The sequence below is a fragment of the Mixophyes fleayi genome, chromosome 1, assembly GCF_038048845.1.
Source record: "Mixophyes fleayi isolate aMixFle1 chromosome 1, aMixFle1.hap1, whole genome shotgun sequence".
NCBI classification, from domain to species: domain Eukaryota; kingdom Metazoa; phylum Chordata; class Amphibia; order Anura; family Limnodynastidae; genus Mixophyes; species Mixophyes fleayi.
In genome coordinates, this window is record NC_134402.1 from 298056654 (window position 1) to 298069797 (window position 13144).

The 13144-nt window shown below is 35.3% G+C and overlaps 1 protein-coding gene across 4 annotated transcripts in view; it reads right to left on the reverse strand.

The window, feature by feature from the left end:
* The window catches only part of FANCC (FA complementation group C), a 220269-nt gene that overhangs the window by 97622 nt on the left and 109503 nt on the right, over positions 1-13144 (reverse strand). For all 4 annotated transcript variants that reach the window (XM_075211083.1, XM_075211081.1, XM_075211082.1 and 1 more), the window contains 3 exons: positions 5714-5827; positions 3633-3691; positions 2094-2258 (listed from right to left, as the gene is read on the reverse strand). In XM_075211083.1, the coding sequence (XP_075067184.1) occupies positions 2094-2258; positions 3633-3691; positions 5714-5827 (338 nt within the window). The remainder of the gene's footprint in view (positions 1-2093; positions 2259-3632; positions 3692-5713; positions 5828-13144) is intronic.

Sequence of the window (13144 nt, forward strand, 5' to 3'; positions counted from 1 at the left end):
CCACGCCCCTGAATATATGACCAGATACCCAATTTTTTTTGCGCCGCCGTAAGGCGGCGCAAAAAAATTTTGGGGCTTACTTCACTATGAGGGGGGCCCCATGAATTTGTTGTACCCGGGCCCTGAATTCTTCTTGGCAGCCCTGGTCCCGTCCTCCAAAGAGGCTTTAGCCCCTGCACCATACAGGCTGGTACTGGTTCACACTATGTCAGTTCTTTTGCTTGTTTCTACTCTAGCAGGGGCACCCCACACTCATTGTTCCCTTGTTTCAGTGGAAACCAGCCTAAACCGTCAGTATGAATTTTAAAGGGGGGGGGAGCGTGCATTTTTACTCATCTTGGAGATTTCCAGTGCACTGTTAGATCAACTGCTTCAATGTGACATCTGGTGGTAAAAAAGGGCATTGCATGTATAATAAAAAAAAAAAAAGAAAAAAGTTAATTAAGGCTTAACACCTGCAGTATGATGTGCCAGCTGTCCCATGAAAACTTGGTGCATCTACACAATATCCTTTTTGCACTCTAATTCTTTGCCTTTACCATTACCCTATATATAGCAACACCTTTAACCTATTTGATCTTGCTAATAAGGAATCTCTACCCTTCATTCACCATCTAGTCCTACCACCTGCATTCTGTCCCATTCCCTCACATCTTATTAGTTTCTCTCTCTCCAACACTGATTTCTAATCTAACATAAATCTTCGACTTCTTAGTGTTTTCCTTCTTCCATAACACATGCTTTGATTTAGGGATGTGCCAAATCCATATTTTATGATTTGGCTGAATAACAATTTCTTTAACAACAATTTAAATCAATATTGAACTGAATCCAAACCCCGATTTATATTTAAAATTAATCAGAAGAAGCCCTTATAATAGACAGTCTATAATTTTAACTCTAAAAAGCAAAAATCCTGAGCACTAAAAATGGATATGATGATAGAGGATTTGGATTGCAGGATTCAGCCGAAGCAAAGCCAAAGATCTGGCACATTCCTCTTTTGATTCTCACTATCCTTATAAAACCATCTTGCCAATTTCTCTACTTCAATCTACCCCATATGCAGCAACCCCTATGAATACAGTGCATGTATCCCGCTAAATCCCATTTCTCTCTACTAGCTCTCTATTCAACCCCCTTCAATGTGGATTTCATGCACTGTATTGCACTGAAAATGCTCTTATAAAATGTAATGTATGTAATGATATTTTGTCTACTAAAGCCAAAGGTCTTTACTCACTTTAAATATTCTAACTCTATTAGCAGTATTACACACAATTGACCATTTTGTTTTTTGTCAGTATGCTCAATTTGTCTCCCTGACTGTATTTTATTGCAGAATCTGCTCCCACCCCCAAAGGCATTTCAAAGTGGACATACATGTCCCAGTCCTTGAAACTGTCCTTGGAAAATCAATCTGTGTAGTGAAATAGTGGAAATAGTTAAAACTTCACTTAAATTCTAACCTACTAACACTATAGACCAGTCCCTTACTTTTTTCAACTTTTAAACTACTGCTTCAAATGAATGACTGACACATACACTTTCATATACAGAACTACCCTGTAAAGTGATAAGAATTTGGGACAGGTCTGTGATAGAAAAATAATACTTCCAGCATTCAAACTACTTCAGGATACAATGTCAGGTGGCTTAGACCTGCGGCTGATTCTCAAATCAGTGCATCCTAACAGAGCGGTCTTACAAGGGACCACAAACTACAGCATTTCTAATTAGCTGAAACAAAATGTGTGATTTCAAAGCTTTTAGCTGGCTAGACAGAAGACAGCACCTATAGATGAATGGTCAGTGCCCCATGTGGCCCCTTGGTATCATTGGGTCCTATTATTGTGGTACATACAGGTACTGATAATCTTCAGACCGATTTTCCATCAAGTTCAATAATGATCTCATTGCTTTTTTGATCAGATTATTATTGGACATTGCAGTAATTTTTAGACCACATACGCTGTGATATTGGACCAGTTGCCTAATTTTGACAGAAAAATTGCAGCATTTGTGACATAAAAGAACAACATTTGCACTGTGTGACACGTCATTATTTAATAATGCCGCACTTGCCTAATTACCTCTGAATTGCTTCATTTACAGCTTCTAAGAAGTGTTCATCAAGAATCTCATTTGACTCAGGCCCATGATAAAGAAGTAAAGCTTCCAGCAGAGGTGCTACTTCAGGCAAAGTAAGGATGGGAATACATGCCACACATACTGAGCGGATCTGCTCAGCCAACAACCTGTTGAGAAATACACAAGGATGAATAAATACTTTGCTGTGCACTTGAATTTTCATGGAACTAAAATGTCAGGTGGCTTAAACTTGTAAGTAAATATGGAAACTTATATATGAATCTTTGAAATCCATGACAGATGGAAAGTGGCTGAAGTAATAATAAATGGTTAGATTTTAAGACTTCAGCTAAAGGAAAAAAAAAAGAAAATTAAGCTGCTTGGAATTGTCTGTCTGACCTTTTAGATCAGGCCTGGCCAACCTGAGGCTCTCCAAGGGTAATGGATAGCCTCAGGTTGGCTCTCCATAAACTACAAGTCCCACATTGCCCTGCAAGCTATCAGTTGGCTATCTATTGACAAAGCATGCTGGGGCTTGTAGTTTTACAACACCTGGAGAGCCGGAGGTTATCCAGGCATGTTCTAGATAATATCATTAGAGTGTTGGTAAAATAAACAAGAAAAAAATGACATTGAACCTTTATAAGTTGCATTTTGAGGCATTGGGTGATTTTAGGAGTTATTTATATAGTTCATAGTTTGTAAAGAATTAAAATTATATACATTATGTTTATACATGACATGTTATAGTTATTCATTTATTTTCAATGCTAAAATGTTGCTATTTAACTTGAGGAGTATGCAAAATGTTAAGGCAAAGCAATGCTCTGTGTCTGTTTCCTTCCAAGTACCTGCAATCTATGTGATCTGGTATTCTGATAATAACAAAGCCTGATTCTTCAAATTATGTTCCTTACAAAACACCTTACTAAATATTTTAATGTGGAGTTAAGCTGTAAACTGGTTCTTGGTAATGCAGTAAATATACTGTGTATTTGGATTTTTCAACAAAACAATGTGTTTGATACATAACAGAATGGCACATATCCCCAGTCATGGTTATTAGAATGTGTTTTTGGAGTGGTTGATTTAGAAAATCTCAATCTCGTTAACCCTGTTACTATGTAAATGGTTAAACATTAACATTTATTCGCATGAGAATGGTTGTTAATATAACAGATTGCAACACATGAGTGATGTTCAAGTGTGCATCTGAGAAGGAGCATTTGTTATAATTGTGCTCATGGGTCAAACATTATTAAAATATGTAATACAATAGAATCTAGTGAGTTTGTCAAAGAAAATGTGGTCAGACCTCCAATTGGATAGGATAGCCATGCATTACATAAACATATATATGAAAAACAAAAATGTGACAATGTGAATAACCTCAGTCTATTTATATTCTGTTAAAATATTTAATTAATCCACAAACTCAGGAAGAAACATTGCTCAAAGGTGGTGTGTAAAATATTCCGCTTACAAATCAATGTATCCCAGGCATTACAGTTTTGATTATAATTGTTAAATACGCCACATACTCTGTTCTATTGACATCTTGTTGATTTCTTCTAAGCTGCATAATCAGTGATGAAATGATCTGTTGAAAAGAGTGGAGACAATTAAGGAGAAAGTAAAGCCATTATCTGACATTACGATAAAGTATAATATACATGGCATTACTGAAATATATCTAACATGCCCTTTTTCACCAGTTTATAGCAAGTTGACATGTCAGCAGGGAGGTGTCTTTGTTAGCAAGCAGCGTGAGCAAACAGGCTTGCAGACTCAGAAATACAGTTTGAATTGGTCGACTGAAACACAGGGTAAAGGCCACAGCAGCTTAAGTGACTGAAATATCCTGCATAGGCTCCCATTGAGAATCTATCATAAAGCCTTGTGTGTGTAAATTGGAAATATGTATGTATGTATGTATGTATATATATATATATATATATATATATATATATATATATATATATTTATTTGTTTAGATTGCCAGCCAAACATACTTAATTACCCATGCCCATCCTGTTGTGCGTCTGTACTCGTCTTCAAGTAGGGGAAAGTATGGTTCCTTACACACTGCTAGAGCCACATTTCGGCTTCCTGCAGGTGATAGATATGCAACACTACAGGAGTCATACGTTTTCTTTCCACTTCCTCGTGCAGACCAACGATTTCACTGCACCAGTATAAAACATTGTAACAACCTCTGTGTTAAATTGGTGCGATCCTGTAATTAATCAGCAGATGACTAATACTGTGTGACTTAGAAACATACTTTCTCTGACACATTGTTTTTATGGATGAAGAGATGTATACTCTATATCTGAATAATGACTTGTATTAGAGAGTTTGTTAGGGTTGCTAAGCACTAGGTGAGTCTTGTTAATGCCTGATTGTAACTGGGAATATGAAAATAGTTAATATTTAGATAGACATTTAAGGTAGAAAACATTTGTGTATAAATATTTAAAAACAATAACACACACTCCAGTAGAGTCAATTTTTGTTTAAACAGCAAATACCAAAATGTATGTTTCATACTATTTTCTTTGAAATCCCTTCTAAAATGGTTGTGTAGGATTATAGATGATTGACCCCTTTGACTTGCCTCTATCACCGGTTATTCTAATCACTTTCCTTGCCCTGCTTTGGCTGTGCAGACTCTCTGTTTAATGCTTGCATCTTCACTCATTTTCCATGCATTGCTCTCTTTCCCACAATGGTCTTACTAGAACTCACATCCATTGACTACATGTCATTAAGCCCAACAACATGCCAAATTAATGTGCATATTGATAATATTGGATTCTGAAAGATCTTAAGATTTTTAATAATCACAAGTTTTATACAGTAAATAAATAAGAAAGAAAAACTGTCAAGAAACAATGGTACCGACATCCAGTATAGATCCACTCCATGTGAGTAACAAAGTAGTATTTGAGCTTGTGGTTATTAATTAATTTTCTATATAGTCTATGAATTTAGCTTTTGGTAACTAATTCTATTAGCATCATGTATTGGGTATTATGGTACCAGTCACCTTATTTCAGTTCAACCATTGTTTAAAATATAACTAATAGTGCTTACAACACCACCAGAGTGTGAGACTTTGAAAGGTCACCTGCTAGTTGAATGTTTCCTTTATTTTCAGCACTAACAGATCCAATGTAAATGTAATCTAATAGTAACAGATACTATCAAATCCATTTTCAATGAATTTATTAGTATTGATTTGCATGGTAGCCATGATTCTGGTCTGCCATGCATTTAACACGATCTATCTGCCTTGCATGGAAATCCTGCTGTGAAATCACATGGTAACATCAGAGGGATTTCTTACTACAAAAGTAAAAGTACATAGCATTTCTGTATTTAAAACACAGCATTAACTTTGAACACCATTTGCAATGATTGTTTGGCCAGCATCCACTTTGAATAACAATTCTGCAATAGCAAAGGTGTCATTTATAAAGAGTATTACAGCACATCACCCAGTACATCTCACTGGTATGTGCATAGTCGTCAGTCATCAAGTATTTAAAAATATACCAGTCTAACTAGTAATGGAATATTTGATATTGTGAACAGAATGTCTAGTTAAAAATGAGCTTACATTTTTCAAAAGCTTGTCATAGTAATCATCAGTTGTACATCCAAGCTGGGCAATAATTTCTGCGTCTCCATCTCTTCCTTGTCCAGATGAGGAAAACAGGTGACAAACTAGGTTCTTTTTTGAGGATACAAAAAACAAAAGACCATTATTTAAATAAGTATGTGCATTTCCACTTGCAGTAAACATTAAAAACACAAAGGATAATACAACTTTGCATATAATGTGTGCTAAAATTCTCTTGTTATTTCATCCCGGTCTGCAAACACTGAGCTGTATGATGGGCAGTCTTTTTTTCTCCCAAATTACCCCTAGAAAACTACTTTGCAGACAGTTGGCTAAACACAATAGTATATTATAATATTATGTATTTTTAGCATAATTTGATATTTTTCTGAAGAAGGGGCAAAGACTATTGTAGCTCTCCCTTTTGTTAAGCTTTTTTAAGTTAGCCATCTAAAGACATTCAATTCACAGCATTAATTTTTTTTGCAGCTTGCTTACAAATCATAGCTTTGCCTTCAACATTATTTAGAAAGCTGCTACAGTGCTCTATCTTCAAGCATCTTTCAACTTAGACCAATCCTGGTGTTACATAAAGTGTGTGGCTTTCATTGCAGATATAACAGAATATAATTAGCAAGATGTGATGTTAAAGTGATGTTAAATTTATGAATTGAACAATAATAATATATAAAAGGAATACTCAACAATCCCTTACTTATGTAAAATAATTTCAACATTACAAAATGTCTTTTCTTTTTTTTTTTTTTACTTTTTCTTTTATTGGTATATATATATTCACTATTTTCTTTAATAAAATAAGTCATTCAGTCTATAGCAATCACCTGTTAAGTTTTCATCATCTGCACTTGCTGATCCTGGCAGGCTTTCATAATAAATCCTCTATTCTAATTACCAGGTTTGGCAAGGCATGGCAACAAATGTCAGAAACTTAAAACATAAGTGCTATAAACTGAGTAACTTAAATTATACATAAATTATATAACAAACTGAAAATAATTTGTAAAGTAAGTCAATGAGAAACGATTTCTGAATTAGGAAAGTGGTTTAAATACGGTGCTAAAGCTCAGTGGCCAATTTGATAATTTTCACAAAACCTGATTGCAGTGAAAATGCAGAATATACCTGGCTATGAAGATCTAAAAGTATTCATTGTTTTTTGCAGCATAATTTCTAAAATTGAATACATTAGTGACTCCATAGTTGCAGATATTCTCTGAGATAACCTAAAAAGTCTAGTTGGCGGATGATCCATGTGTATGTGATAATCAGCCAATGGCACTGTGCAAACTCATTGGGATCCAGTCAGCTGCCCCAATTACGTGTATGGATAAATTGGCCACAGTTTAACAGTGAATAGATACAGCAATAAATAGACATGGTTTTGGTTGGATAGTGTCTTTAGTGTACAGGCAGATATAGACAACAAAGCAATAAAAAAAAAAACATGATCGAAATAAAATGACTTTTTTGGGATCATAATGAAAAGATCAGAATCTCCACATAGCTACTATTTTTTCTTCAGCATTGTCCTCTCTCTCTAAGCTCACGACCAGGGCCCTCTCTACCCCTCACTCTCACCAGTGCACCACTTTTAACCTTCTATGTAATTGTTCTGTTTTTATGTGTGATTTGTATTTTGTATGATTGCTGTCTGTCCTTTGATATGGAACTTTGTGGCGTCTTACAAATAAATGATGATGATAATGATAAAAGGTTAATTGCTCTTAACAGTAGTTTTCTGGATAGCCTTATTTGTGCTCTAGTGAATAAGGAGGTCTCAACAAGCTTATAACAAACTTGCACTCTTTAAAATATACATCATGAAAAGCCTTTACAAAATGCTAAATACAATTACACTATGTGTTGTACAAGGGATTACAGATGGCTTTTCACAATCAACTTTAACTACTAAACTGTTACATATATTTTATGATTACACGTTTTTTGTTTTCCAGAAGACTGATTTTTCAGAAAATACAATTAATTTGCTTAAAGCTCTTAAATGGCTAAAAAGTTATTTTTATTGAAATTGCAAGAAAGTGACCTAAAAGCAAATGCATGGAATTTTTCCCCCCATAACATCACCAAGAAATAATTTGTGGTTCTTTTAAACAAGGGTACCCCTGAGTTTCTAGGTGCCATAGGGACAAGTTCCCTCCGCTATCCCCTGACTCTTCAATATATTTCTGTAGGCAGTTGGTGAGAAGCTGGGGCTTAATGATGTAATTGCTTGTCAATGCATTGATGTCTTTAATTCCCATCCCCTCCATCACCGACAGGAAAAGCTGTGGGAGACAGGCAAGTATAACTGTAACTTCTTTGAACCCCTTGTTTGTTAAGCAATGAGGGGGCTAAATGACACTAGCAAATGATGGCTGTAGGATGGCACCCGCAGTGTTACTTAGAACAAGAAGCTGGACCAGGAACCCTACAGATTGGAAAGATGTGTATTAAATGCCGAAGCGCTACCACATTTGTAGCAGGAAACCCCTGTGACATCACGCGAAGGCCCATAGATTTCCTTGCAGAGTAGAAATGTCCTTTTAAAACCATGGGAGATCAAAATTAGGCCTCCCGTACAATGTAAAGGAATCTTTGCAAAATGCATCCAATATTAATTGCTATACTAGTTACCATTGGGTCAAATTTATTTGAGTCTCATGTCAGACCTCAAGGTCTCAACCTGGTGGAAAAAAAAATTAGTAAGGACAGTGTAAAAAACTAATAATACCATTACTCCTGGCCCAATTACTGCTTTAAATTGTGGGGTAGATTTCTGAGGCTGTATTAACTGCATAATAGTAACAATGGAAACAAATTAGGAGAAGTGTAATTAATTGCTTTTCCTGTTTTGTTTCCGATCTATGACCAGTAAATAAACAGATATTAAATCCAATATGACATCAAACTAAATCCCTATCTCTTCTGGAAAAATAAAGTTAGATGAAAATCTATTTCCAGTGAAACTAACAAAGCACAAAAAAACATTTCTTGCCTCATTAGGGTTCCAACTATCCCCCATAGAGGGGGTAAAAAGTGGAGAGATTTTACAGCATCTTATAAAAAGAGAGATTAATACGAACTATTTGCATATAAATAAAAGACGCTGCCTCTTCATTTCGGCAGATTAATTTCGGCACAAGATGCCGCCATGTGTCTGTGGAGTAGTCTGCGGAGACACATCACCTCGATGTTCTGACTAAAATCTCTGCTCATTTTCCCTCGCGTCCCTGCACAGAAAAAGGAGCGGAGATTCCTTATGAGAGTAGGTAGCAACATGCGCCTTTGAACATCGAGGTAATGTTCAGCGGCACCTCACAAGTCAGTTCACTGTATTTTTTTGAAATATGCTTTACAAGTGGTGTTGTAAGGGCTTGTTTACCAAGTGCTTGTAAAGTTGTACGTTTATCTCAGAAGTAAAATATGGTATTTATGTCTGTTTTGGTGTAAACAGTCAGCGGCACTGAAATGCACAATTAATGATAACATGATCACTGTACACTTAAGCATTTGCTATGTCCAATGCTATATTTTCCAAGCGCATGTGTATGCGAGTGATAACTTCAGAACAAAGGAAAAGAAGAGTGAAAGATTTGGGGAAAGTCACAAAACTGTGAAGAGTTTTCAAATGATCTCAATTGATAAATGGCAGCATGTGCTAGAATAGCCACAGGGGGGCAACAGAAGGCAAAAGATACCTACATTTGTTTTACTATGGTTGGGATCCTGATACATTTTAAAACATGTTAACAAAAAGAAAAAGCACGTTGCCGAGAACTTGGTTAAGCATAAAACATATTTTTTTTTAAAAAAAAACCATAAAAATGACAAATCAGTTTAGAAGTATAAAAAATAAAAATAACCAATTCCGAAATTTTCGGCTTTTAAAACCCCATATAACATAGGGCAAGTACAAATACTTGTTACAAATAAAATTATATAATTGTTACATTTGTTTTCTGAATGATTTCTTTCAGACACATCACTTTTAAACCCAAAGCTGTAGATCAGTAATTAATGAAAGATCCAATAAATTACTTTTTTTACATTTCTTAGAAGTGATTTTGAAGCTCCTGCCCTGCATACATAGAATACAGAAAAGTTGTCTCTAGGACTTCCATGGTAGTCCAGAAGTACAAAGGGACAGTAACAGGCCACTGTCCTACTGTATATGCTAATTTATCAATTACTGAACTCCTCTCCAAATTTTTCAGACATTTGTTATAACCTACTATTTAAAAGCTTCCATCTGTTGCACAAGATACATCAACAGTCCTATAGATTATCAGACATGTCTGAATATTGTCAGGGAGCACGCTTTGGAGTATATGAGTTGTTAACATGTGTAATAATATTCATCATTGCAATGACATTGATGCAGTTTCTAAAAGTATTTAGGGAAATCAAACTCATATGTGGGCTGGATGTATTGTCCTTTGTCATAAACCATGAGTCTTTCATTTTTGAACAGGAGTGGTATCTATCTTCAACAGCAAGGCTCAGCAATACCCCCCCCCCCCTCCCTGTGGAAACCATACTGTATTTCAAAATTTGTCTAGCCAAATCTGTAGAGGGTTATGCTTATATAGTATCTGACTCTTATGCCACCAGTCAGAATGTGGACAAGATATATGTCGTCCTACTTAAGTAATAATAAGTGTCCAATGCTTTTTTTCATTCATCTGCACTAGGTTCGGAAGGAGGTCGAAGTGACTGACAGCACTTGGCAGGGGCACCTCAAATGGTTGAATAAACTCCCATTAGGATGATGTCCTAAAGATGTGGGAGGAGCTTCAGCGGTCTGTATTGGTGTGAGTGATTTTTTATAACAGAGCTGCAGTGGAATGTCAAAGTTTACACTGAACAATGTATTATGTGGTTCATACCTGGAAATTTTGACCCCTTGGAAAGCATTAACGCTCTCATGTTTATAAACATTAATTTAATCTTAAAGGGTCTTCCTAAAATCAAGCACCTATCAGAATATATCAATTAAGAAACATAGGAGAAGTGCTCCCACCCTGCAGTTTTCCAGTTTGTCTGTTATGTAAAGTACTTTTGATAATGTGGCTTTTCTATTCTCTCTTTGTTTTTGTATTGATGAGGGGGAAATATTGAAGAAATATTTTAAAGCCAATGTATTTTTGGCTACATATTTTCTTTTTGCATTGTAAATTGATGCTTTATTAATGGTGTTGACAGCAAGCGAAACACGGCGATCATTGAATGAAGTTTACTATTGCGCAACACCTTCTTTAATACAGTTTCCATTTTTTGTGTGAAGCAGTTGAAATACAGACAGTCAGGACACTGATAATAACTCTATGTTCTGAATGTATTTCAATTACTACATCTCTCTGACATTTATTCTTCAGCTAATATCACATCCACTCTACCACCTTTGCATCAAATCCCAAACATTCCAAATCATTTATGAGTCAATGTGAGACAGTGTCAAATGCCTTACTAACATCTAGAAAAGTTACATCTACAGCTCCAACTTGATCTTATATCTTTGTCTCATAGTCACATTTATTTGACATGAACTTCATCAGTAAATACTTTTTGTTTAGGTTATTGCTAATCGCTGGATTTGAGGTATTCTACAATTAAATCTTTCAGCAGCGTTTTCCTTAATTTGCCCACTACTGATGTCAGGCTCACTGGTCTGTAGTAGCCTGCTTTTACTCAACTTTTTTGAAGAGGGACAACCTTTGCCCTTTTCTATTGCTCTGAGACTACTTCTGTTAATAAAAACTTGTTGAATAATTCAGTGGCATAAACAGCACCCCTTTACGCTTTTTATATATCCCTGTTTTTAATATAGAACAGTACTTGATATAGCATTAATTATGTGTTTGGAGAGTGCAGAGTATCCCTGTTTTCTTGTCTAAACAATGTGGGCAACCCCCTCTTGCACCACAGTCTGTACATGGTGAGTGCAGAGGACCTATGTCTGTTTTTGTTTATACAATGTAAGTCCCATGACTCTTGCACCCCATTCTTTACATTAATTAATTCCAACTTGTGTCAGGTGAGTCCCAGGTCTCCCATGGCTGCTAGTGCTAGGGAAAGACTTGCCTTTTAAAGCTGTGTGCAGGTAAGCCTTAAGCCCAGATAAAATAGCATAGCATTTGATCATGTTAGGACTGACCAGAATGGGAAGACTTTGGCGTGAGTTGGTCAGCTTAACATATATTGCAATATGTGGAACTAACATTCCCTGTTTTTAATATAGAACAGTACTTGATATAGCATTAATTATGTGTTTGGAGAGTGCAGAGTATCTCTGTTTTCTTGACTATACAATGTGGGCAACCCCCTCTTGCACCCCAGTCTGTACATGGTGAGTGCAGAGGACCTATGTCTGTTTTTGTTTATATATATATATATATATATATATATATATATATATATATATATATATATATATATATATATATATATATACACACATATATATATACACACATATATATATACACACATATATATATATATATATATACACACATATATATATATACACACATATATATATATACACACACATATATATATATATATATATATATATATATACACACACATAAACATGTATACATACAAATATACATATATATACATATATATATATATATATATATATATATATATATATATATATATACACACACACACATATATATACACATACATATATATATATATACACACACACATATATATATACACACATACATATATATACACACACACATATACATATATATATATATATATATATATTATATCCACATATATACATACATATACACATACATGTACACATACATACATACATATACACATACATACATATATTCAGATATATATATACACACACATATATATACACACACATATATATATACATATATATACACTAGAGATGGGCGGGTCCAGTTCCCCGAGAACCGAACCCAACCGAACTTTGGGTGTCCGAGTCCTCCCGCCCGTTCGGAATCCAAATCGAGGCCGAACGTCATCGTGACGTCGTCGGATCTCGGGGCTCGGTTCTCGCGATACTTGAAGATTATAAATACACGCCTCCACAGCAATCCATCGCCATTTGACAGAGAGAGAGAGCACAGGGTGTAGTCACAGGCTGATTAGAGCAGGGACAGAGAATACAATATTCTGATTCCAATTGTGCTAACAAAAATCGCTAGAGAAGAGAGGAGGATAGAGGTTTTTTTTAATTTTTCCAATATTTGGCATTTAAAGTGTTTTTTGGGTGTCCCCCATAATTGTGCATAAATATTTCTGGCTGTCAAAATTACTATCTGTCAGCGGTATCTACCAAATAATTTTTAGCACTCCCCAGTGCTTTTGGGGTGTCCCCCATAATTGTGCATAAATATTTCT